We start from the raw sequence: 25,230 nt of genomic DNA, 5'->3' as shown, positions 1-25,230 counted from the left end.
CAATTAAAGGTATTTAAGCCCAGAGAAAGGTGAGCTCGGGTGCCAGAGTGCCATGTGATTGGTTGCAGCTAGAGAGCTGCGTGTTCGGTGACGGTTTACTCCTGCCAGTGTTGGGTGACTAAACTCTTTTTGACTTTTCAGTTTATTGACCAACGCTTGAGTCTTGTTTGTTTCCTTACATGGTGATAGCGACTTGTTGGTCTCTTTTAGTTGAGCTATTAATAGAAACCTTAATAAAACTCTTTAATTTAACCATTTTGCCTCCTTGTCTCCTTTTTCCAACCCAGACACTTTTTGTTACTTTCACTCATCGCCTTGACCCTTTTAGGGGAACGTAACACAATATTTCCAGAGACACAGAATATAGGCATAACACCAACTGAACTGAACGACAGTGAGACGAGGGAACTGAAGCAAGTGCACAGAAGCAAAATAGAATGGAGCAAAACAGAACAGAGGACAAGGCTTTAGGATGGATACACATGGATACAGGAGTATGATGGAATTGAATCAGATACATGAAGAATAATCTGCTGTTTATCGACATTACATTTGCAGATGAGATGAAGTGGAAACACCTTGCAAAGCACCAACGTTACTCATTTAAGAGCTTTTGAAATTTGACAATGGAACAGCACAAACAAAGCAAACTTTGTGAGCTATAATGACTAAAAGTCCCTTTTATGTTGCATCTTGAGTAGAAAAGGACATAAAATTCAAGATACTGAGCAGTGAGGACACATTTTATTCCAAGAACAACCCTTATCTAATGCAACTCAAGAGGAAAAATGGCATTATTAAATAATCCTTAGAAAATGTGGAGTGTCATGTATGAGATCGAGAGAATGCCTATGAGATGTATTAAATATTTTAGGTTTGAGTGAAAATAGCCTGCATTATCAAGCAGAGAGTGACTGAAGAGAGAATCAGCCAACAGGTGAAGAACAGAGGGGACATTTATCTAGCAGAGACCCTCAAAGTCCCCGTGGGCTCAGTTTGAACACCACTGCTCATCAACTGCTAATAGAAGATGAATGCCTGTGTTATGGAAAAATTCTAGTTCATCTTCACATTTTCTTTGTGTTTAGAATCTCACTGTAGGATTTGGTATAACCTTTGTATGCTTAGATAAAGTGTGCATGTGTCAGTAAGACCTCGTCAAAACGGCTCAGCTTGGTGTAACGATGTTTCACTGTGTTATCTGATAACTGTTTCGCTCAGAAGAAGGAAGCCCAGTGCCAGGTGCTTCCTGGGAAAAGATAGTGGGAGTTGTTCTCTGTCCAGCCACAGCCCGTGGGACAGAAACCTGTTGTAACTCAAAGATACACAGAGTTGTGTGTGGGGTATAAAAGAGGAGCTGAGACGTCCCAAGGGCAGAGCTGCCATGACTGTGAACTGTAATGTTTGATGTGAGTGTTGGCTCTCCTGCGGCAGTAAGAAATAGCTTGACCACAGCTTTTTTCCGTTTTGCAGACTTTATTTACAAAATTAAACAACACCTGTAACATTTAAACAAAGAGATGGAAAAATGGGGAGAACCTTCCCTTGGAAATGTGCTTTTTTCCAAACAACAACTTCACTTAGAAGCTAGACAGGTACAAGCTGCTGATCAGAATCAGTATCAAAAATATATTTTAACCATTCAGTCATTTCTTCAGCTGTCAGTAACGATGGTTTTACTGAGTTTGCTGTGTCCCATTCAGTTGTGTTTGCAGTACCATCCCACTGACAGTCCGACAAGGACCAGAGCTCCCAGTATTGTCCCAGATATTATATATGGGGTGGAGTTGACTGTAGAATTGTGTTGAGGTGGGGTCGGGGGTTGGGTAAAGAAAGGAAAGGAGAATCATTTATACCAGGCAAATTAAAAACACCAAAACACTCACAATGAACTTAATTTGTGAAATAATATTGTGATTGATCTTCAGTGACACATTTTCCAGGAAGTATCTGACAACACTCACCTTGCACATCAATGTTAAACTCCTTGGTGACAGTCCCTACTGTGTTTCTCACAGTGCAGATATACTGTCCTTCATGCTCAAAGCCGACAGATTTAATAGTGAGAACGCTGCCACTGTAGGAAGGACTATTTGTTGGGCGTGTCCAGGTGCATGAGGGGCTGGGGTTTCCCACAGAGGAGCAGTTCAGGTGTAGAGTGTCTCCTTCTGTGATGGTGATCACATCTGGATTTGGTGGCTCCTTTAGCTCAGGCCCATCTGTGTGATTATTGATAGAGGAAAAAAACACAAAGCAAAATTTCAGCAAAATAGAAATAATTTATAAATTAAAACACATTTCTGGTGTAATATACAACACAAGGTACTGTCGACAGTTCAGCCCACTGTACTTTAATTTCACTCGGTGGTGCTATACTCTGTTGTCAGTTTGTCCACTTCATGATGTTTAACTGCTCTGCTTACTTTACAGGTTAATTCTCTTAATACTCTGTATTGATTCCACATTTAAACAAATAGTAAAGCTGAACTTTTATCATTTAGGATCTAAACACAATTACTATTATTATTATTTTACTTCTATTCTGGCTTTCCACAAACTTCTGAGGGAAACATTTTACTGGTAAACAGCTAAATCCTCCACTATGTTCATCAGCTTGTGTCAGTCAGCAGTTTGTTGATGATGCTTTTTAGAGCCTGCTCATTAACAGTGATGAGCACCATGAGGAAGAATCCAAACAGTATTTCTTTACTGTTTTGATTCTTCCTCAAAGCGCTCACGAGGACAGAAAACCAAACCAGTGACATGAATCATGCTCAAAATGTCAAACTCTGAGAAACAGATCAAAGAGCGTCTTTATTTCTCTCAGACTCACAGTGAACTAGAGCAGGGAGTTTTTCTGATGTCACCACTGGAGGGCGCTGTGGACCAGCTGGTCCCAGCTCCAGCTCGGCTTCACACCAGTACTGGGCTCCATCATCTTCTCTACTGGGAGTGATGTTCAGAGTGAAGGTCTCATTCACTGGTTTCTTCTGTTCACTGTTGGACTGTAGGTGACCCAGTGCTGCGTTTCCTCTGTAGAAGGTCACAGTGAGGCTTTGAACAGGAGCTACGTTCTGTACGCTACACTGCAGGGTGTACTGCTGATTCTCAAACATCATCTCAGTGTGGTTTACAAAGCTGATGGAGACACTTCCTGGAGGTTCTGAGAAGACGGGGAAAGAGAGTAACACAGGTAGATGTCAGTCAGTAACCGCTGAGAGCATGAATCCATCTAACTGTGTATTAATACAAAGAGATCAAATTCTGGTTATAAATGATGCAAAATTCAGTAAAAGTCTGATGTTCTAAAGTAAGCATACTTACGATAGATGGTTATATCCAGAATGTGAGTACATGGATCACCAGCATCATTAAAATAATAGCACATGACAAATGGGTCCCAGTCAGTCAGTCTGTCAACCGTCCAGAACATCGTGGTTCCATTTTCTGTACCTTTTCCCACAGCGTGGTCCAAACCAAAAACATCTCCAGTGCAGTCCTTCTGACATACATCACATGTAACACTGGCTGGGTCACCGTACTTCACTACCAGTGCAGATGGAGTGAACACAGGATACTCTGTGCAGCTAGGATCTGTAAAACACCCTGTAGTATACATGATATTGATTTTTCAGTGGGTAATATTTTACCACTTATTCCACTTCATAATATTTAACTGCTGCAGTTACCTTGCAGGGTAATGCTCTTTATACAAAACATAATGTACAGTATATTAAAAGATCAGTCTCACTGGTCAGAGATGAGGATAGAAATCGTATTCTCCTCATGACCCAACTTAAAAAGTGATTTGAAGCACAGATACAAGTAACTTGTAAATGTAAGTTTGATGTTTTTTTCCCCTCAGACTCACAGTGAACTAGAGCAGGGAGTTTTTCTGATGTCACCACTGGAGGGCGCTGTGGACCAGCTGGTCCCAGCTCCAGCTTGGCTTCGCACCAGTACTGGGCTCCATCATCTTCTCTACTGGGAGTGATGTTCAGAGTGAAGGTCTCATTCACTGGTTTCTTCTGTTCACTGTTGGACTGTAGGTGACCCAGTGCTGCGTTTCCTCTGTAGAAGGTCACAGTGAGGCTTTGAACAGGAGCTACGTTCTGTACGCTACACTGCAGGGTGTACTGCTGATTCTCAAACATCATCTCAGTGTGGTTTACAAAGCTGATGGAGACACTTCCTGGAGGCTCTGAGAAGACAGGGAAAGAGAGTAACACAGGTAGATGTCAGTCAGTAACCGCTGAGAGCATGAATCCATCTAACTGTGTATTAATACAAAGAGATCAAATTCTGGTTATAAATGATGCAAAATTCAGTAAAAGTCTGATGTTCTAAAGTAAGCATACTTACGATAGATGGTTATATCCAGAGTGCTACTGCACTGATCACCAACATTAGTGATATAATAGCACTCGACAAATGGGTCCCAGTCAGTCAGTCTGTCAACCGTCCAGAACATCGTGGTTCCATTTTTTGTATCTTTTCCCACAGCGTGGTCCAAACCCCAAAAAACACTACTGCAGTCCTTCTGACATACATCACATGTAACACTGGCTGGGTCACCGTACTTCACTACCAGTGCAGATGGAGTGAACACAGGACACTCTGTGCAGCTAGGATCTGTAAAACACCCTGTAGTATACATGATATAGATTTTTCAGTGGGTAATATTTTACCACTTATTCCACTTCATTATATTTAACTGCTGCAGTTACCTTGCAGGGTAATGCTCTTTATACAAAACATAATGTACAGTATATTAAAAGATCAGTCTCACTGGTCAGAGATGAGGATAGAAATCGTATTCTCGTCATAACCCAACTTAAAAAATGATTTGAAGCACAGATACAAGTAACTTGTAAATGTAAGTTTGATGTTTTTTTCCCCTCAGACTCAGTGATGGGAATAATGGCGTTACTTTTTTCAGTAACGAGTAATCTAACTAATTACTATTCCTATCGTTACAACGCCGTTACAGTTACTAACAAGAAAATGCGGTCCGTTACTATTTTTCAACAAACAGACGGCTGAAGCTGTCTTCAGCTTACCGCATTTTATATCAGTTGCACGGAAGTAGCTGTAAGTAATCTGGACGCTACAGCTTTAAGCAGCTGCGCTCCCGCAGACGGTGATCACGATCACTGTCTGGCACAACACCTGGAGCTCAGGGGGCAAAACAGTCGCATGAGTGCTGCTGCTTGACTGAGGAAGAATAAAGTAGTCGTAGTAAGACAATCACATGACCACTTAAAGACAAAGCAACAAGGTGACATATACCAGTTTATAAACTGTGTTGATAGGCCAGTAAAACCAGAGTCATTATAAACAATATACGCGGCGTTTTTCCTCAATAGTTTCGTCGTACTGTATGAGGACAGCGCAGCGAGACCTCTCTGCTTATGAGCAAAAAAAACCAAACAAAAAACAGAGGAAGTTTTAGGAGTGACGGCGAGAGAGAGAGAGACAGCAGAAAAAGAGAGAGAGCGAGTTTTGAGATGTGAGAGATTTGTGACGTTGTTAATGTGTGTAGTTAATGTGTTGTCTTGTGTAGTTAGTGTGTAGTGTCGTGGATAGTTTTGTGTTTGTGTCAGAACAATGAGGCGGCTGCTGTCTCCAGGTAGAAACAGGAGTGACACACCTGCTGCTGTCAGACCTGCAGGTATCAGGCTGTGATGTTTCCTTTATAGTGGACAGAAATGATGTTTTTGGAGTGGCACAAATAATTTGTGGCATCTTATTGAAGAACAGCTGATTGTTCTGTAAATAGTTTAAATGGTTATTTGTCTGATCTCTTGCAGACTTATACCCCCTTTAGATCTCTTAGATCAAGTGATCTAAGCTGTGGAATAATTTACCCCTATACATCAGACAGGCTCCCACTGTCAATCTTTTCAAATCTTATCTTAAAACGCATTTTTATTTACTGGCTTTTAATACAGCATGAGAGTTATTTGTTATTTTATTAGGTATGTTTTATTCTTGTACAGCACTTTGGTCAACGCTCCTGTTGTAATTAAATGTGCTATATAAATGATTAAACCATTAAACCATTAAAAAAAAATCAAGGTAAAAGTTAAATGGATGCAAATAAATTTGTTATTTGCAAAACTTGTGCATAGGATTTTAAAATTGTAATTTATATTTACATTTAAAGTTATGAAATATGATTCGTTAAACATGTTTGTGGTTGTTACAGTAAAAAATATAACTTTTTCTACTCGGATTTTATGTTTTTGTCTGAATTTAGATCAATTTTGTTAATACAGTCTGTCAAAATAAAAACATAACTGTAAATTCAGACACGTGAGGTTTTGCTGAAAAGAATGACATCAAACAAAGCAAATAAACTGTTGTTAAAGGTGAAATGTGGAGGGAAAATCAAAAGTAGTTAAAAATGGCCAATTATACCCTGACCCCAGAGGGTTAAACATTTCTTTAAAGTAACGCAATAGTTACTTTTCAAGTAATTAATTACTTTTAGAATATTGTAACACAGTTACTAACTCAGTTACTTTTTTGAAGAAATAACTAGTAACTATAATTAATTACTTTTTCAAAGTAACTTGCCCAACACTGCTCAGACTCACAGTGAACTAGAGCAGGGAGTTTTTCTGATGTCACCACTGGAGGGCGCTGTGGTCCAGCTGGTCCCAGCTCCAGCTTGGCTTCACACCAGTACTGGGCTCCATCATCTCTACTGGGAGTGATGTTCAGAGTGAAGGTCTCATTCACTGGTTTCTTCTGTTCACTGTTGGACTGTAGGTGACCCAGTGCTGCGTTTCCTCTGTAGAAGGTCACAGTGAGGCTTTGAACAGGAGCTACGTGGCAACTGTATGACTGTTAAAGGATGGAGAGTTGGATCCCACCATGAGGTCTGCAATTTGGGGCGTTTTAAGTAGTTTGTTGAGCTGCTATTTTCACTAAGGCAATATAGTGGCAGTGAATCTTTGAATCTTATAAACCATGTATGGTAATAAAGGGTCATCTTTTAATTACATTAACATAATTTTTAGGTCCTTCCACTTAATTTGCTGTTTTCCTTGCTGCAGCTCCATATTTTGTTTAATAAAATTATTTAAATTGATTAGCTTGTCAATAACAAGCCTGTGTGCCTTGGCAACTGGTAAAACCTTTGTATTGGTTAATGTTATATTTCCTGCGGTGCGTCACTACCATTTAGTTCTTTCCCTCCAAAATCACTGCTGGATTTTTATTCTTTGTTCTTTTTGGATCTACCTCCATATGTGAACAAACACATATGGACAGACAGTGTTTGATCTGACTTTAATGCAGTTGTTCAAGCCAAAAACAGACTGAACAAGAAAACAGGTGAAAAACTGCAGATAAATTAAAACACAATAGCAACAGCACTTTGTAAAAAATGAAAAGTCTTTGAAATTTGACACAAATGTGCTCATTTTGTTGTTAGCTGTTTTGGGTAATATTGGCTAAATAGTGATAAAATTACTATTATTACTATTAATGTTTACTACAGAGTCGGTGACAAAGGGCAGCCCTGGCGAAGACCATCACCCACCAGGAACAAATCCGACTTATTGCCAGCTATACGGACCAAGCTCTTGCAACGGTCGTATAAGGACTGAATGGCCTGTAGCAATGGGCCAGACACCCCATACTCCCAGAGCACCCCCCACAGGACATCCCGAGGGACTGGGTCGAATGCCTTCTCCAAGTCCACAAAACACATGTAGGCTGGTTGGGCAAACTCCCATGCGCCCTCAAGTATCCTCGAGAGGATAAAGACAGTCGGATTGGTGCAGCGGCTGCAGTGATGTGGACGCTGTACCGGTCTGTTGTGGTGAAGAGAGAGCTGACTGTAAAAGCGAAGCTCTCGATTTACTGGTCGATCTACGCCCCTACCCTCACCTATGGTCACGAGCTGTGGGTAGTGACCGAAAGAATGAGATCGCGTATACAAGCGGCGGAAATGAGCTTCCTCCGAAGGGTGGCTGGCTTCACATGGCTCTACAACATGACCCTACACTTCATCCTGCAGCATCTGGACTCCCCAGGAACCTACGCCAGGATCCTGTTTGTGGACTTCAGCTCTGCCTTCAACACCATCCTTCCAGACCATCTCCGAGGCAAGCTTTCCCAGATGAATGTGCCTGATCCCATCTGCCGGTGGATCACTGACTTCCTGACGGACAGGAAGCAGCATGTGAGGCTGGGAAAGAATGTCTCTGACTCTCGGACCATCAGCACCGGCTCCCCTCAGGGCTGTGTTCTTTCTCCTCTGCTCTTCTCCCTGTACACCAACTGCTGCACCTCCACCCACCAGTCTGTCAAGCTAATCAAGTTTGCAGGACCTGAAGTGGGAGCCCACCATCACCTCCGTCATCAAGAAAGCCCAGCAGAGGATGTACTTCCTGAGGCAGCTGAAGAAATTCAACCTGCCAACACGGACGATGATGCAGTTCTACACTGCAATCATCGAGTCCATCCTCACCTCCTCCATCACCGTGTGGTACGCTGGAGCCACTATCAGGGACAAACAGAGACTGCAGCGTGTTGTGCGCTCTGCTGAGAAGGTGATTGGCTGCAGACTCCCATCTCTGCAGGACCTGTACACCTCCAGCACACTGGGGCGTGCAGCTCGGATCTCAGCTGACCCTTCTCACCCTGGACACAGTCTGTTTGACCTGCTCCCCTCAGGCAGGAGGCTCCGGTCCATTCACACCAGAACCTCTCGCCATAAGAACAGTTTCTTCCCCTCTGCTGTTGGACACATGAACAATAACCGTATGACTGTTCCCACCACTAACACATGACCCTACGCTGTGTTCACTGCATCATTCCATGTTTGGCACTGATCACCACCTGCACTCATGTATATATCATGTATATATCTATCTATTTAGCACTTTTAATTCTTATTTTTATGTTTATTTAAGCGTTATCTGACGGTATGTTTGCACTAAGCACCGCAGCAATTTCCTAATGTTGTAAACCTGCTCAACATTTGCCAATAAAACCCTTTCTGATTTTTTTCTCTCCCTTAGAGATAGGGTGAGAAGTTCAGCCAATCCGGGAGGGGCTCAGAGTAGAGCCGCTGCTCCTGCGCATAAAAGGAGCCAGCTGAGGTGGTTCGGGCATCTGAAAAGGATGCCCCCTGGGCGCCTCCTGGGTGAGGTTTTCCGGGCATGTCCCACTGGGAGGAGGCCCCGGGGCAGACCCAGGACACCCTGGAGAGATTATATCTCTCGGCTGGCCTGGGAACGCCTTGGTGTTCCCCCGGATAAGCTGGAGGAGGTGGCTGGGGAGAGGGAGGTCTGGGCTTCTTTGCTGCTGCCCACGCGACCCGGCCCCGGATAAGTGGAAGAAAATGGATGGATGGATGATTACTATTATTATTACTGCTACTAATACTATCTATTTCACCTTTCGATTTTTCTAACTGTAACATCTGCTCTTACCAGCAGCACTTTATACATAGAGTAAATTAATCCTGAGCATGACTGAATTCAGATTATTGGTGCTGCCCTCCACAACAGATCCAGTTTCTCATGTTGCCTTCAAATAAATATGCAATCCTTCTGCATTAAATTACTTGTAAAAATGCCTCTGAGTTCATCAGGCTAACATTTAGCAGCTGTATGATATGAAAATAACAAAAGAAGTGTTTTATAGCTGGAAAACATTTCACTTACCAGAGCTGGACACTTGGTGGGTGCACAGAAACGTAAGTGAGGAGGAAACCAGAAGAATAAAATGAAAAAACATTGTCCCAGCTAGATTTCTGGAAATCAAATGTGTTGAAGAAAATTATGAAACATGAAGTCCAAAGGTGCCTTGAAAGGGAATGGGCTCTGAGTTTCCTGCTTTGCTTTTCTGTTGCAGAGAACAATGCTGGCAGTGAAGGCTGTTTTTGTTTTTCCAGCACTGCATCCGCTCGTTTTGTTATAGCAGCCATGCCTTCAGTGAAAGCGAGTGTCGTAAAATCACCAAACAGGAAGCCCGACAGAGGCCGGTCAGGTCTGCTTCCTGGGAAGGTTCCCATGTATCCCTCTGCAGAATACTTTTTTCAACTGCCCTTACATAATGTGAGTAAGTATGGAGCGTTACACCTTTTTAACAGGGCTTTAGAGAAAACGTAAGAACAGCAGTTTTGTGAGTCAGCCCTCGACTGGTCATAGTCTGTTCAGATGCTGACACTACAAGGATAGAAAGACCCTCACATAATAATAATAATTTCTATTTATAAAGCGCCTTTCAAGACACCCAAGGACACTTTACAATAGGATAAAACACGTAATGACAAAATGACAAAATGAAGAACAATAACACAAAAACACAAGATAAAATTAACAAACAGTGGGTTCACAGTAAATATGCAGATTTGCAGACATTTCACTTTTATCTCTTCTTTTAAGCTTCATTAAAATCCATTTTTTCTTTCTGACATACAAAGCATTTATGAAAGTAATCTGACTGTTAAAAAAGTAAATCTTAAAATGAGACATACAGAGCAGGCGCTCAGCTGGATGTGTAGAGACAGAGCCGTATGTTCTGCAAACCCTGACTACAGAGTCCGTTTGGGAGATGAATCCCGAACCACTTTGACTCAGGTCTGCTGACACAAAAGATCAGAATAATGAAGATTTCTGGTCATTTCCAAGGTTCACCTGAATCGATCAGACTGAGCACCCTTCACTGGCACGAGAAGCTATAGGTCCTGTTATCTTGGACACCATAAACACCACCTCGCTCTCTGTCCAGTATTCACATTTAACACCAGCAGAGCTTTTCACACAGCATGCAACTGAAGAAGATGTTTTTGGAAAAAGCAGTTTACATATTGCATTTGATTGCATTTAGTGCTGGATCATGTTTCGTCTGTTTTACTGAATAAATCTGTTGCCTGTGTGCTGCATTTTGTTTTTCTCACATTATAAAAGAACTAATCAGGTACAAGATGCACATGGTCACAATTTAATTAAAAACTTTGTTTTATACTTTACACAGTTCAAAAGGTAAAATATAGCAACAAAATGAAAGAATTTGGAGTTGGTATATGACCTGATGTCTCAACGATATATTTTCACAGCAGGACTAAGGAAAAAAAGTAAACTTGTGTTTTGAGCCCTGAACTTACTTTTTGAATAAATTCTTCTTCTTTCAACACCTCCCTTTAGAAATCAAATGCCTACACCATCATGATCTTGTTGCAATAATGAACGGCGGTGGGCTGGGGTGTTTATCTGAGTATCTCCTCGGCTTGCTCCCTGTACGTTGGGGTTTGGAGTGGGTCTGTTTCCTGCGTCTTGGGAAGCAGGTTGTGACTGTCGTTTGTGCCAGAGTACCTGGCTTTCTTGGAACCCCTGGATGGAGTTCTTGAGGGTGCTCCACTTGAGGACTCCGTCGTACTTAGAGACTTCAATGCTCATGTGGGAAACAAGAGTGAGACTGGAGGGGCGTGATTGAGAGGAACGGCCTCCCAGATCTGAACCCGAGCGGTGTCCTGTTACTGGACTTCTGTGCAAACACTATGTTGTAACATAAGGGCGTCCGTAAGTGCACGTGGCACCAGAACACTCTCGGCCAGGAACGCTTCCACTTAGGTGGTCTCAGAATTTCATCTCAGCTTTTCACAGATGTTGTGGTTCTATTGGCTTCATCAGGTGACGGCCTCCAGCTCACACTGGAGTGCAACCGGGTGCAAAGTGCTGGGAATGAGAATCGGCACCTCCGAATCTGAGACCATGGTCTGCAACTGGAAAAGGGTGGAGTGCCCACTCCAGGTCAGGGACGAGTTCCTGTTTATTTGTATATCATGGTGTGTTCACGAGCGATGGGAGATGGTCGAGCTACATCCCTGCCCTCACCTATGGTCACGGGCTGTAGGTAATGACCAAAAGAACGAGGTCGTGGATACAAGTGGTGGAAATGAGCTTCCTCCTAAGGGTGGCAATCTTTCAATCTTTAGAATACAGCAGAATAGCCCATTATTGTTATTGTACAACTGACTGGTTACCACAGGCAGATAATATAGCAGAGCTGGTCCATTTATACTGTATACAGTATAAATGGACCAGCTCTGCTATATTATGTAACTACGGCCAACACAGTATACTTCCTTACTTACATCTTTTCTTTTCAACTCTTATCAGTCACTCAATGTTTAAATTCTTAGTATTTTTTAAAAACTGCTTCTCAGGTGGGGTATCAGCCCCTAAATGATGCTCAGATCACACTTTTGGAATAGATGCTGCTATTTCTGCAACCAGATTTCCTCAGTATTTAATGACTGAGCTGCTGGTCATCATCAAGCTATTTGTCGTACATCAGTAAAGGGGCTCTGTAGCTTCATGATTAGTTTGCGGTTTTTCTTCCTTCACTTTGATTTGTGTTTGTGGACATATAATGTGTAACAGGGCGTGGTTTGTGGCACGGTTGCGAAGGGAGGCTGACACAGCGGAGCTCCATCAGTTCAGTTGTGTTGTTGTTGTGTGTGTGTAGCTGGGGCTGAGGGTTGGAAGAGACACAAACTGAGTAAAAAGTGTAGTAAAGTGCGATCTGTGTGGTCGGGTCCGTCATTCATTGTCACTATGTGCAATGTACACTTTCCATTAATCTCACAGTGGAAAATTCCTGGAACTCAAAGTCAAATGTTTATCAGTAGAAGAATCAGACTCCTGTTAAACATTATATTTGTACTAAATGTGTGTGTAAATATGGTGTCTGTAGATTTGTGACTGTGTTTCTGTTGTAGTTTATTCCAGTATGAATATTAAAAACTTGACTGAAAGTATTAAAAATGTATTTGCATTGCTTTACAGAAAAAGGGAAAAATGGTAGGACTGTGGGGGAAAGCGTGATTACCTCAGTTAAACAACTGGTGTAATTCTATTAGGTTCATCTTTAAGGAACTCTGCATGTCTCCAAATAGCTTTGAATGTCTTTGAAATGAGAATAATACAAATAGAAAAAGACAAAAAGTGGACACATGCAGACAAAGTAAAGAGATGAATATTCAGTAAGCTATAAAGATTCAAAGCTCTCTCAGTTTTTCTCAAATGTGTGTGAGGACTGCTTGTTTGTGTTCTTGGATGCACTTAGTAAATCCAACAGCTCAGCTATTGTTGTTTGTTGTTTGTAAAAGTTGCAGGAAGAACAAACTTCTTAAACAGTAAATGAAACAAAGCACAAATTCAAAGTTTTTTTTTTCATTTTATTTTTGTTTTTTGTTTCTTAACTCAAAATGTCCTGTTGTAACTGGACTTTTTGAGTTAAGAAACAGAACAAATCCCAACAACACTTCCCTCATGGTGCTTTATATTGTAAAGTCAGACCCTACAATAATGCACAAAGACTCCAACCCCCTAGAGCAGGCACTTTGGCGACAGTGGGAAGGAAAAACTCACTTATAAAGAGAGAAACCTCCGGCAGACCCAGGCTCTGGGATGGGGTGGCCATCTGCCTCGGCCAGTTGGTGATGAGGGAAGGAAGTTGGGAAAAAAGAGTAGTTATTTTTAAGCACTCTGGTTTCAAAATCACATTTAGAAAGCCCAATTGAAATGAATATTTGAAGCCAATTTAAGAGTTTTCTCACATAATCACATGCACGTGTTGGTTAGACTTTAGCGTGCACATGAGAAAGCCCTAAAGATGATGTTTTGGCTCCTCAATTTTGCATGTTTTTTTGAAGCTGCTGACGATTGCTTCATCCATTACTGGGTTTCTTGACCACATTAAGAGTACTGGAGAATCCCACCTGTCATGGAGTTCATTGTATATTGTCAGGGCGAGTTCTCCAATGTTCTCCAAGGACATTTTGTACTTTTTTGACAGAATTTTGTTCCAGATCTTCTGGAAAAGCCTCTCTACAATGAACTCGGATGCTACTGGATTCATTGTCATCGTCTCATTTCCTTCGCTGATGGCGTGCATTACCAGATCTTTGGTCACATTTTTTACAACTTCCTTGTACTCTTGCCTGTCTTTAGAGACACTGAGTACTCTTGCTGGTAATGCCAACAGGTGTTTGGTGAAGCTTGAGACGGTAATATTGTCAAGCTGTTCCCTCAGATTAAAGATCAAAAGGTTTTCTTTGCAGTTGTGTGTTTTGCAAAGATCTTTGAGAATGGCCTTGCCCACTTTGAAAATGCTGTTGTGGGATAAATTCAAGTGTTTCTCCTCAACTTCAGGCCAGATTTTCTCAATCAGACGATGGCTGATGCAGTCAGGAGTGAGGCGCTCTGTGAAGATCTTGTATTTGGAGGAGACCTTTTCTTTGGCCAGTAAAACCACCAACTGAACAACCCAGTTGACGCGCACCTTTTTCTGCAGCTTCAGTGTCTTTTCCAAAGCTGATACTTCAGCCTGGTTGGTCTCATCTTGGAATACAAACTGCACTTCTTCTAACACTTCCTGTTCAGTTTGTTTCTTTGCGTCCTCTACCATTGTCTTCTCCTCTGACAGGACTTTCTTATTTTCTTCCTCCTCGACCTCCAGGTCGCCCAGTGTACTCTTTGGCAGAGTGCACACTAATTCTGGTTTTGCTTGTTGGTTTGACATTTAAGCTACGATGTTACAATGAGTCAGACATTCAAATGTGACTGAGGGTAGCAGAACAAAATCTCATCCAGTGAATCGCTCGTGACTAAGTAAGAAACGCGCTGGTCCAGTGTGGGTTTCACCTGCAATTTATAGACCTGAGTTGACTGTGACGTCACGGCCTGGTTCTCTTGCCTTTCATCTTTGAATCAGGCCCCGCCCACAACAACGTTCCCTATTGGCTGTTTGAAAATAGGTAACGCCCATAAAGAACGGGCTGTCGGAGTTTCTGACGTCATGGCCCGATTCTCTCTCCTTTAATGTTTGAAACAGGCCCGAAAATACGGTGGCCCTGAGAGGCCAAACGGACTGCAACTTCAGAAAACACTTGCAAAAAGAAAAACGCTGCAAAAAGAAAAAATGCTGCAAAAAGAAAAAATGCTGCAAAAAGAAAAATGCTGCAAAAAGAAAAACGCTGCAAAAAGAAAAATGCTGCAAAAGCACACACAGCACAACGGAAATAGGAAAGAAGACAACGGAAATATTTCTGGGGAGACAATAACCGGACGGACCAGCTGCACGAACCAAAACATGCTAACAAGTGCACTGGGACTGGGAGACACTTCAAAGAAGTGGAGCGGCCAAAGAGTAAACTTTCAAAAGTAAGTTCTGAATATTATGTCACTTATTTATGTGCAAATGTTTAATAATGAGGAACATTAAAACATTACTGTTGGCCACATGCCGGCAAAGTTATGTGACATTAGCGATGTTTGTACTTTCAGCATTTACTTTGTTTTAAAGCCTTTACTTTATACGCCGTTAGATAGTCGACCTTAATCTGACAGAGAATGTGATGATTTTGTGGATAATTAAAGTCAGTCATATATCCACAAACACAACAGGCTGAAAGTCAGTGATGCTGCTCGGTTTGCAGTCCTGAACATCACGGCACAAGCAGGATTCACTGCACTGTTAATGTGAGCTATGTTATATTGCTGCCTCTGTTCGGTGGTGTCAGCCAAACGGACTTTAACGTGTGTTTGAACGAGCTGACGGTTCACTCGTTAAGCTGAAAGAAAGATGCTTTAATCACAGCAGTCACACATGTGTCCACTGCACCATCTGGAACTCTTCTTGTTTACACTCGTAATAACACAAACACTAAATCCTCCTGTTTGTAGCAGTGTGTACACCTGAGACTGTCACCTGTCTGTCTGTCCTGCACTCTCTCTCTGTTTCTTTCTCTCTGATTGTGGAATAAAAGTATGAACATGTGTTTATAAGTTACACTTGTGTTTGAATCCTGCAGCTTATCACACATTTGATTTCCATGTGTGACAACTGCAAGTGTCCAGAGTGAGGACAGACTGAGGGACCCACTGCTGCACATCATCTGTGAGGCTTTGCAGCCCTGATGATCCACCAGGACAAACTCAGCAGTGTGTGAGGAAGAGGAGGAGGAAGAGCCAGCAGCAGCTGACAGATGGAGAGAATAGACAGACTGTTCCCTGTTTGTGAAGGACTGCTAGGAAAGTTTAAAATAACTGTCTGTGCTGAATCAGTCTTATTAGGTAATGTTCAAATAATGTGATCATCCCAGTGTTTCCAGTGTGGGAGAAAGTACTCAGAGTACTCAGGGCCTTCAAGTTACACACTATGAAAGGCAGCAACAAGTTTAATGTTCAGAAACCTAAAGTCTGTATCAGCAGCAGAATGGAGCTAAAATAAATGTTGGTTTCAGTTCTATGAAGCTTTGAGTATTTTGGATCAGTAGCTGCTGTGTTTGTTGCATCATATTGCTGTAACTGTTTATATGCTTTATATATTCTGAGCTAAGTTGATCTATAGTGTTACATCATATTCTATAAGGATGTTATGTGTTTGTAGACTTTCTGCCCAGTTTGACCCATTTAGCAGACGTCAGCCTGTTTAAGGCTCTGATATCTATTCTGTGTGACTTACAGCAGTTATGACATGGTCTGATTTTCTCACCCAATAAAGGAATATTTCATATATCAGTCTACTCTTCATTCTGTCAGACACAGTTATCACAGCTCGTACATTTGCTTTTTCCACACATATTGAGCCAAATTTAGTAATGCCAACATATTAAAAGAACAATATTTGTCTCTTATATATATAATACATCTGTATATACACTGTCACAGATACTTGTCTTTAAGTGAAGATTTAAGGTGACAGGAAATATAAATAAATGCAACTTGAATCTTTACTGAAGCTCAGTGTTTGGCACAGAGTTCATGTTCACTGCTGTAATAACTAATAATGATTAATATAATATTGTCCATATTATATTTACATTACCACAGTGAGATGACTTTAGTCTCATGAACAACATCAGCTAATTGTTATTTACTAGCTAATCTTAAATGACTGTTCAGCACAGAAATGAAGCCCAACAATCATGTTTACAGTCCTGTGGTCTCAGCCTCAGATACTTATCACATCACACAGAGCTCATGTAGAAGCAAATGTACAAAATATGTTCTTCTTCATTTCTGTCAAACAAAGCTGTATGAAACTTTCCAGCTGTTAGTATCATGGTTGCTAGGCAACCTGGGCAGACCGTCCCATCTCACAAGCCTACAAGCCTCACACTTCCGGCCTCAGCGGTCTTTGAGTGCGGCCCTTGAGGACCTTTAAGGCTGCAGACCCTGAATTGGGATACAGCCATACATACATGTTTTGGTTCGTGCAACTGGTCCGTCCGGTTATTGTCTCCCCAGAAACATTTCCGTTGTGCTGTGTGTGCTTTTGCAGCATTTTTCTTTTTGCAGCATTTTTGATTTTTGCAGCATTTTTCTTTTTGCAGCATTTTTCTTTTTGCAGCATTTTTCTTTTTGCAGCGTTTTTCTTTTTGCAGCATTTTTCTTTTTGCAGCGTTTTTCTTTTTGCAGCATTTTTCTTTTTGCAGCGTTTTTCTTTTTGCAAGTGTTTTCTGAAGTTGCAGTCCGTTTGGCCTCTCAGGGCCACCATATTTTCGGGCCTGTTTCAAACATTAAAGGAGAGAGAATCGGGCCATGACGTCAGAAACTCCGACAGCCCGTTCTTTATGGGCGTTACCTATTTTCAAACAGCCAATAGGGAACGTTGTTGTGGGCGGGGCCTGATTCAAAGATGAAAGGCAAGAGAACCAGGCCGTGACGTCACAGTCAACTCAGGTCTATAAATTGCAGGTGAAACCCACACTGGACCAGCGCGTTTCTTACTTAGTCACGAGCGATTCACTGGATGAGATTTTGTTCTGCTACCCTCAGTCACATTTGAATGTCTGACTCATTGTAACATCGTAGCTTAAATGTCAAACCAACAAGCAAAACCAGAATTAGTGTGCACTCTGCCAAAGAGTACACTGGGCGACCTGGAGGTCGAGGAGGAAGAAAATAAGAAAGTCCTGTCAGAGGAGAAGACAATGGTAGAGGACGCAAAGAAACAAACTGAACAGGAAGTGTTAGAAGAAGTGCAGTTTGTATGCAAAGATGAGACCAACCAGGCTGAAGTATCAGCTTTGGAAAAGACACTGAAGCTGCAGAAAAAGGTGCGCGTCAACTGGGTTGTTCAGTTGGTGGTTTTACTGGCCAAAGAAAAAGTCTCCTCCAAATACAAGATCTTCACAGAGCGCCTCACTCCTGACTGCATCAGCCGTCGTCTGATTGAGAAAATCTGGCCTGAAGTTGAGGAGAAACACTTGAATTTATCCCACAACAGCATTTTCAAAGTGGGCAAGGCCATTCTCAAAGATCTTTGCAAAACACACAACTGCAAAGAAAACCTTTTGATCTTTAATCTGAGGGAACAGCTTGACAATATTACCGTCTCAAGCTTCACCAAACACCTGTTGGCATTACCAGCAAGAGTACTCAGTGTCTCTAAAGACAGGCAAGAGTACAAGGAAGTTGTAAAAAATGTGACCAAAGATCTGGTAATGCACGCCATCAGCGAAGGAAATGAGACGATGACAATGAATCCAGTAGCATCCGAGTTCATTGTAGAGAGGCTTTTCCAGAAGATCTGGAACAAAATTCTGTCAAAAAAGTACAAAATGTCCTTGGAGAACATTGGAGAACTCGCCCTGACAATATACAATGAACTCCATGACAGGTGGGATTCTCCAGTACTCTTAATGTGGTCAAGAAACCCAGTAATGGATGAAGCAATCGTCAGCAGCTTCAAAAAACATGCAAAATTGAGGAGCCAAAACATCATCTTTAGGGCTTTCTCATGTGCACGCTAAAGTCTAACCAACACGTGCATGTGATTATGTGAGAAAACTCTTAAATTGGCTTCAAATATTCATTTCAATTGGGCTTTCTAAATGTGATTTTGAAACCAGAGTGCTTAAAAATAACTACTCTTTTTTCCCAACTTCCTTCCCTCATCACCAACTGGCCGAGGCAGATGGCCACCCCATCCCAGAGCCTGGGTCTGCCGGAGGTTTCTCTCTTTATAAGTGAGTTTTTCCTTCCCACTGTCGCCAAAGTGCCTGCTCTAGGGGGTTGGAGTCTTTGTGCATTATTGTAGGGTCTGACTTTACAATATAAAGCACCATGAGGGAAGTGTTGTTGGGATTTGTTCTGTTTCTTAACTCAAAAAGTCCAGTTACAACAGGACATTTTGAGTTAAAAAACAAAAAACAAAAATAAAATGAAAAAAAAAACTTTGAATTTGTGCTTTGTTTCATTTACTGTTTAAGAAGTTTGTTCTTCCTGCAACTTTTACAAACAACAAACAACAATAGCTGAGCTGTTGGATTTACTAAGTGCATCCAAGAACACAAACAAGCAGTCCTCACACACATTTGAGAAAAACTGAGAGAGCTTTGAATCTTTATAGCTTACTGAATATTCATCTCTTTACTTTGTCTGCATGTGTCCACTTTTTGTCTTTTTCTATTTGTATTATTCTCATTTCAAAGACATTCAAAGCTATTTGGAGACATGCAGAGTTCCTTAAAGATGAACCTAATAGAATTACACCAGTTGTTTAACTGAGGTAATCACGCTTTCCCCCACAGTCCTACCATTTTTCCCTTTTTCTGTAAAGCAATGCAAATACATTTTAATACTTTCAGTCAAGTTTTTAATATTCATACAGGAATAAACTACAACAGAAACACAGTCACAAATCTACAGACACCATATTTACACACACATTTAGTACAAATATAATGTTTAACAGGAGTCTGATTCTTCTACTGATAAACATTTGACTTTGAGTTCCAGGAATTTTCCACTGTGAGATTAATGGAAAGTGTACATTGTACATAGTGACAATGAATGACGGACCCGACCACACAGATCGCACTTTACTACACTTTTTACTCAGTTTGTGTCTCTTCCAACCCTCAGCCCCAGCTACACACACACAACAACAACACAACTGAACTGATGGAGCTCCGCTGTGTCAGCCTCCCTTCGCAACCGTGCCACAAACCACGCCCTGTTACACATTATATGTCCACAAACACAAATCAAAGTGAAGGAAGAAAAACCGCAAACTAATCATGAAGCTACAGAGCCCCTTTACTGATGTACGACAAATAGCTTGATGATGACCAGCAGCTCAGTCATTAAATACTGAGGAAATCTGGTTGCAGAAATAGCAGCATCTATTCCAAAAGTGTGATCTGAGCATCATTTAGGGGCTGATACCCCACCTGAGAAGCAGTTTTTAAAAAATACTAAGAATTTAAACATTGAGTGACTGATAAGAGTTGAAAAGAAAGGAAAAGATGTAAGTAAGGAAGTAGCTGTTGATTGAAGTCTGATGAAGCTACAGAGCAAAGTGGAGTCCCTCCGCCAAAAAATAAGACCAGTCATACCGTGGCAGGGAGAAACAACTCTAAGAAAAATAAGTCACATGACATTAGCTGCAGCTCAACGTTAAAGACAGACTGACATAATACGTGAAGAGAATATGGGGAGGAGAAGTTAGTGAGAAGGATACAGATTGAAACTGATGGCAAAAAGGCTTCAGGAAGACTTGAAGATGTCAGGAGAGACAAGACAAAGCCTCGAATAAAAGCCTGAGGGCCATCAGAGGCAAGGAGAGTTAAACCAGAAGTGGTGATAATCCTCACAAGGCCATCAGAAAGTCTTTGACTTTATTTATTTTCTGCTGTGTTTTACTTGCATCTATTTGTGAGTGAGTGTAAACACAAAATATATTTATATATATTATATGTGCTGGAATGTGCAGAAAATAGGTTTAAATATTAAACACATTTCTTCCAGTCAGAGAATGGTGCATATAATTAAGTTTTAGCTTGATGCATAAAGTTAAAAGATTAAAACTAATAAAACAAGTTATAAAAAGGGACTTTTGTATTTTTGTATGTCTACATTTTGTATGATGGATTATGTAGAAAAAGTAGAACTGGGCTGAAAGTTCTATCACTTTATCAACTATTCAGGTTGTAAATCGTGTTTTTAAAAAGTAACTAAGTAATTAATTACTTTTGAAAATAAGTAATCAGTAAAGTAACGGGATTACTTTTTGGGGGAAGTAATCAGTAATTAGTTACTGATTACTTTTTTCAAGTAACTTGACCAACACTGGTGATGAGCACCATGAGGAAGAATCCAAACAGTATTTCTTTACTGTTTTGATTCTTCCTCAAAGCGCTCACGAGGACAGAAAACCAAACCAGTGACATGAATCTCAGTTAAAAACTCTTTATTGTAATCGTGGATATCAGGGAACCTTCTCCCCACCGCTCCTGTCAGGAGTTGCAGCTTGTCTCCGTTGCGTTCCGGCGCTACCTCAACTGAGAGGGCGCCGTAGACGCCGTGGGAAGCGCAGTGGCTTATTGGTGAGAATGAAGGCTACCTGGACACGATTTCGAAAAATACCTCACCCTATCCCGACTGGATTTGACCGCGTCAACTACTGGCACTCTCTGGACACGGCTTACACTTGCCTGACACCTGTTGTTGGGCTTACAACAATAACCCCGCGCCAGCGTCCCCCCCGTCTTTGCTCAGGTGGAGTAAACCCTCAGAATCTACGGCCGATAGGTCGGGCACCCACATCGGCCGCTGAGCCACCGGTACCACTGAGATTAAGTCTTGTTAATTCACCATCGCTAGCAAACAAAACTTTTATCCTTAAGGACTTCTTTACTGATCGGGAACTGGATCTAATCCTTTTAACGGAAACTTGGCAGAGTCGGTGAGTCCAGCTGTTTTACTGAACTTTTACCACCGGACTGTGAATATCTTAATGTGCCGAGGATGACTGGGCGTGGTGGTGGAGTGGCGGCTGTTTTCAGGAAGAAGCTCTCTTGCAAACATCTCTTAACTGACTCGTATTCTAGTTTTGAACTTCTGACGTTTGAATTGGGGCATCCCTGCCCGACACTCGTTGCAGCTGTATACAGACCTCCAAAATATCACAAGGATTTTATTCAAGACTTTTCAAAACTTTTTAGCTCGAACTGTGCCAAGCTACGATTGAATCTTAATCGTTGGAGATTTTAATATTCATATGTGTTGTCCCTCCATTTCGCTGGCCAGAGACTTTTTAAGCTTGATAGACTCCTTTAGTCTTGCTCAACTTGTGTCGGGGCCAACCCAGAAACAGGGTCATACATTGGATCTTGTGCTGTCTCTAGGGTTACCGGTCCTAAACATGAAAATATGTGATGCTGTTTTTTCTGATCACTGTCCTGTTGTGTTTGATATATTTTCATCTCCCCGCCATTTCACACCTCTTATTTCAACACGTTGTTGTCGTGTTTTTAACCCATGTGCAACAGAACAATTTTCTATTGCTTTTAAAAAAGTTTTAAGATCTCCCCTTGGCTTTGGTACCGAGGAAATGCCAGTTAATTTTTATGATAAATGCAAAACTGTCCTTGATGAGGTCGCTCCTTTTAAAACTATAAGCTCAAAACCACAACCAGACCCATGGATAAAAAAGGCCACTCGTTCAGCCAGACGAGAGTGCAAGAAGGCTGAACGTAAGTGGAAAAAAGATGGGCTGCAGGTGTCCTTTCTCATGTTGAGAGACAGTCTGTACAGGTATCAGGACATTGTTAAAGCAGAAAAGTCAAGGTTTCTTTCTAATGTTATTGAGAATAGCTCCAATAATCCTCGGGTTCTTTTTTCAATTATTGACTCTGCCCTTAATATTTCCCCAGCTTCTTGTATTAATAGTTCCTCAGACACCTGTGAAAGGTTCCTGCACTTTTTTATCAATAAGATAAAAGCTTTGATCTATGATCGCCCTGCCTTGACATGACGTGTCTAAAATATTCACCTGCTCTGCTGTTTTTGATCAGTTTGAGCCTGTGTCCAAATGACATTATTCCAACACATCTTCTAAAAAAGATTTTTAAGGTTGTCAGCTCTGACATCTTAGCTATTTTTAATAGCAGCCTTAGCTCAGGTGTTGTGCCAGCCTGTTTTTAAACATGCTAGTGTACAGCCTGTACTTAAAAAACCCAATCTTGACTCCTCTGTCCTCACTAACTTCAGGCCTATTTCAAAGCTCCCCTTCCTGTCGAACATTTTGGAAAAGATTGTATTTGTTCAGGTATCTTGTAACAGACACAATGTTCTTGAGAGGTTTCAGTCTGGTTTTAAAACTCTTCACAGTACAGAACGTGCACTTTTAAGAGTTCTTAATGATCTTTTATTAGCCACTGACTCAGGTGACTCAGCTGTGCTTCTGCTTTTAGATCTGACCGCTGCCTTCGATACTGTTGACCACAGCATTTTAATCTCACGGTTGGAGCATTGTGGCGTAAAGGGCACCCCATTAGAGTGGTTCAGGTCATACCTGTCTGACAGGACCTTCTCTGTGAGCTTTGGCGATTTTATCTCTTCCTCAGCTCCCCTTACTTGTGGTGTTCCCCAGGGATCTATACTGGGGCCAATATTGTTCTCCATTTATATGCTGCGTCTAGGTCTAATTTTTAGAAAATACAACATTTGTTTTCATTCATATGCCGATGATACTCAGATCTATCTTCAATTGAAGGGAAACAGTCCTGCCTCACTAGAACCCTTACTTCAGTGTCTCGGTGAAGTTAAATCCTGGATGGCCTCTAATTTCCTTAACTTCAATGAGAACAAAACCGAAGTGATAATTTTTGGACCAAGCGGCAATCCCAACACTTCTAATTTTAACCTGCACAGTTTTGAGCCTTTTGTCAAATCGCATGCCAAAAATCTGGGGGTTATACTTGACAGCAATTTCACCTTTGAAAAACAAATTAGCTCAGTTGTACAGCGGTCTTTCTTCAAACTGAGGCTTTTATCTAAGGTGAGATCATTTTTATCTTTTAAAAACGTCGAACGGGCGATTCATGCTTTCATTATATCCCAGCTGGACTATTGTAACTCCTTATATGCTGGAGTCAGCCAGACCTGCCTGGCAAGGCTGCAGTTGGTCCAGAATGCTGCAGCTCGTCTTCTGACACGTACTAAAAGATGTGAACACATTTCCCCGGTACTTGCCTCCCTTCATTGGCTCCCTGTCCGCTTCAGAATTAATTTTAAAATTTTATTGTTGACTTACAAAGCCCTGAATGGACAGGCTCCCGGGTACTTGTCTGAACTCCTGCAGACTTATACCCCCCTTAGATCTCTTGGATCAAGTGATCTTTTGCTTTTAGCTGTACCAAGGTCGAGGCTGGTTCATAGAGGCGATCGAGCATTTGCAGTCGTAGCGCCTAAGCTGTGGAATAATTTGACCCTACACATCAGACAGGCTCATACTGTCAATCCTTTTAAATCTTATCTTAAAACGCATTTTTATTTACTGGCTTTTAATACAGCATGAGAGTTATTTGTTAATTCATATTTGGTGTTTGCTTTTAATACTCTAAATTGTTTTATTATGTATGTTGTATTCTTGTACAGCACTTTGGTCAACGCTCCTGTTGTAATTAAATGTGCTATATAAATAATTAAACTATGAATCATGCTCAAAATGTCAAACTCTGAGAAACAGATCAAAGAGCGTCTTTATTTCTCTCAGACTCACAGTGAACTAGAGCAGGGAGTTTTTCTGATGTCACCACTGGAGGGCGCTGTGGACCAGCTGGTCCCAGCTCCAGCTTGGCTTCACACCAGTACTGAGCTCCATCATCTCTACTGGGAGTGATGTTCAGAGTGAAGGTCTCATTCACTGGTTTCTTCTGTTCACTGTTGGACTGTAGGTGACCCAGTGCTGCGTTTCCTCTGTAGAAGGTCACAGTGAGGCTTTGAACAGGAGCTACGTTCTGTACGCTACACTGCAGGGTGTACTGCTGATTCTCAAACATCATCTCAGTGTGGTTTACAAAGCTGATGGAGACACTTCCTGGAGGCTCTGAGAAGACGGGGAAAGAGAGTAACACAGGTAGATGTCAGTCAGTAACCGCTGAGCTCACGAATCCGTCTGTGTATTTACACACAGAGGTCGAATTTGGTCTGATTGTAAACAGGCTTTAAAGTTAAATGTTGCTACCAGGGGCGTCATAGTGGAGGCAAAAGTGATGCTCAGATAAAGACACCCAAGGAGCCAAAGGAAGGAGGCAGCCGCAGGTCTCTCTCTTAAGGATGTAACACAAGATGAGCTCATACAGTGGCAATTAAACATTATTAAAACAGCAAATAGCTTTTATTGGTGTGGTTGGTTTTAAGGTTGATTTAAAAAATTGCGTTCTTTTCTAAACAAAGGAGAGTTCAA

General features: G+C 41.5%; 1 protein-coding gene across 4 annotated transcripts; it reads right to left on the bottom strand.

Moving 5' to 3' along the window:
- Positions 1-1,024: 1,024 nt before the first annotated feature.
- Positions 1,025-24,950, bottom strand: LOC120735525 (hemicentin-2-like). Of its 4 annotated transcripts, none has more exons than XM_040034912.1 (8): positions 24,772-24,950; positions 6,600-6,827; positions 4,363-4,644; positions 3,872-4,201; positions 3,325-3,606; positions 2,834-3,163; positions 1,965-2,219; positions 1,025-1,791 (listed from the first exon to the last, which is right to left on the bottom strand). In XM_040034912.1, exons 1-8 carry the CDS (start codon positions 24,824-24,826, stop codon positions 1,700-1,702), a joined length of 1,854 nt encoding a protein of 617 aa, XP_039890846.1. In that variant the 5' UTR covers positions 24,827-24,950; the 3' UTR covers positions 1,025-1,699. The 4 variants fall into 4 exon arrangements, with proteins under 4 accessions (XP_039890846.1, XP_039890845.1, XP_039890844.1 ...); XM_040034911.1 differs by having other exon boundaries at positions 6,600-6,794; positions 24,739-24,948; XM_040034910.1 differs by having other exon boundaries at positions 1,026-1,791; positions 6,600-6,779; positions 24,724-24,946.
- Positions 24,951-25,230: the final 280 nt, after the last annotated feature.

The sequence above is a fragment of the Simochromis diagramma genome, unplaced genomic scaffold (genome assembly GCF_900408965.1).
Source record: "Simochromis diagramma unplaced genomic scaffold, fSimDia1.1 OVJJ01000084.1, whole genome shotgun sequence".
Classification (NCBI taxonomy): Eukaryota; Metazoa; Chordata; class Actinopteri; order Cichliformes; family Cichlidae; genus Simochromis; species Simochromis diagramma.
This window is presented reverse-complemented; position numbering and strand designations above follow the sequence as displayed.

What these genes read in the sequence shown, in the direction of transcription:
- LOC120735525 (XM_040034912.1), bottom strand. Translation starts at nt 24,826, where the DNA reads ATGATGTTTGAGAATCAGCAGTACACCCTGCAGTGTAGCGTACAGAAC. An exon ending in ACTCCCTGCTCTAGTTCACT is followed by an intron (nt 4,645 to 6,599) that starts GTGAGTCTGAGC and finishes TGTATACTACAG; the next exon opens with GGTGTTTTACAGATCCTAGC. An exon ending in ACTCCCTGCTCTAGTTCACT is followed by an intron (nt 2,220 to 2,833) that starts GTGAGTCTGAGA and finishes ATAATCACACAG; the next exon opens with ATGGGCCTGAGCTAAAGGAG.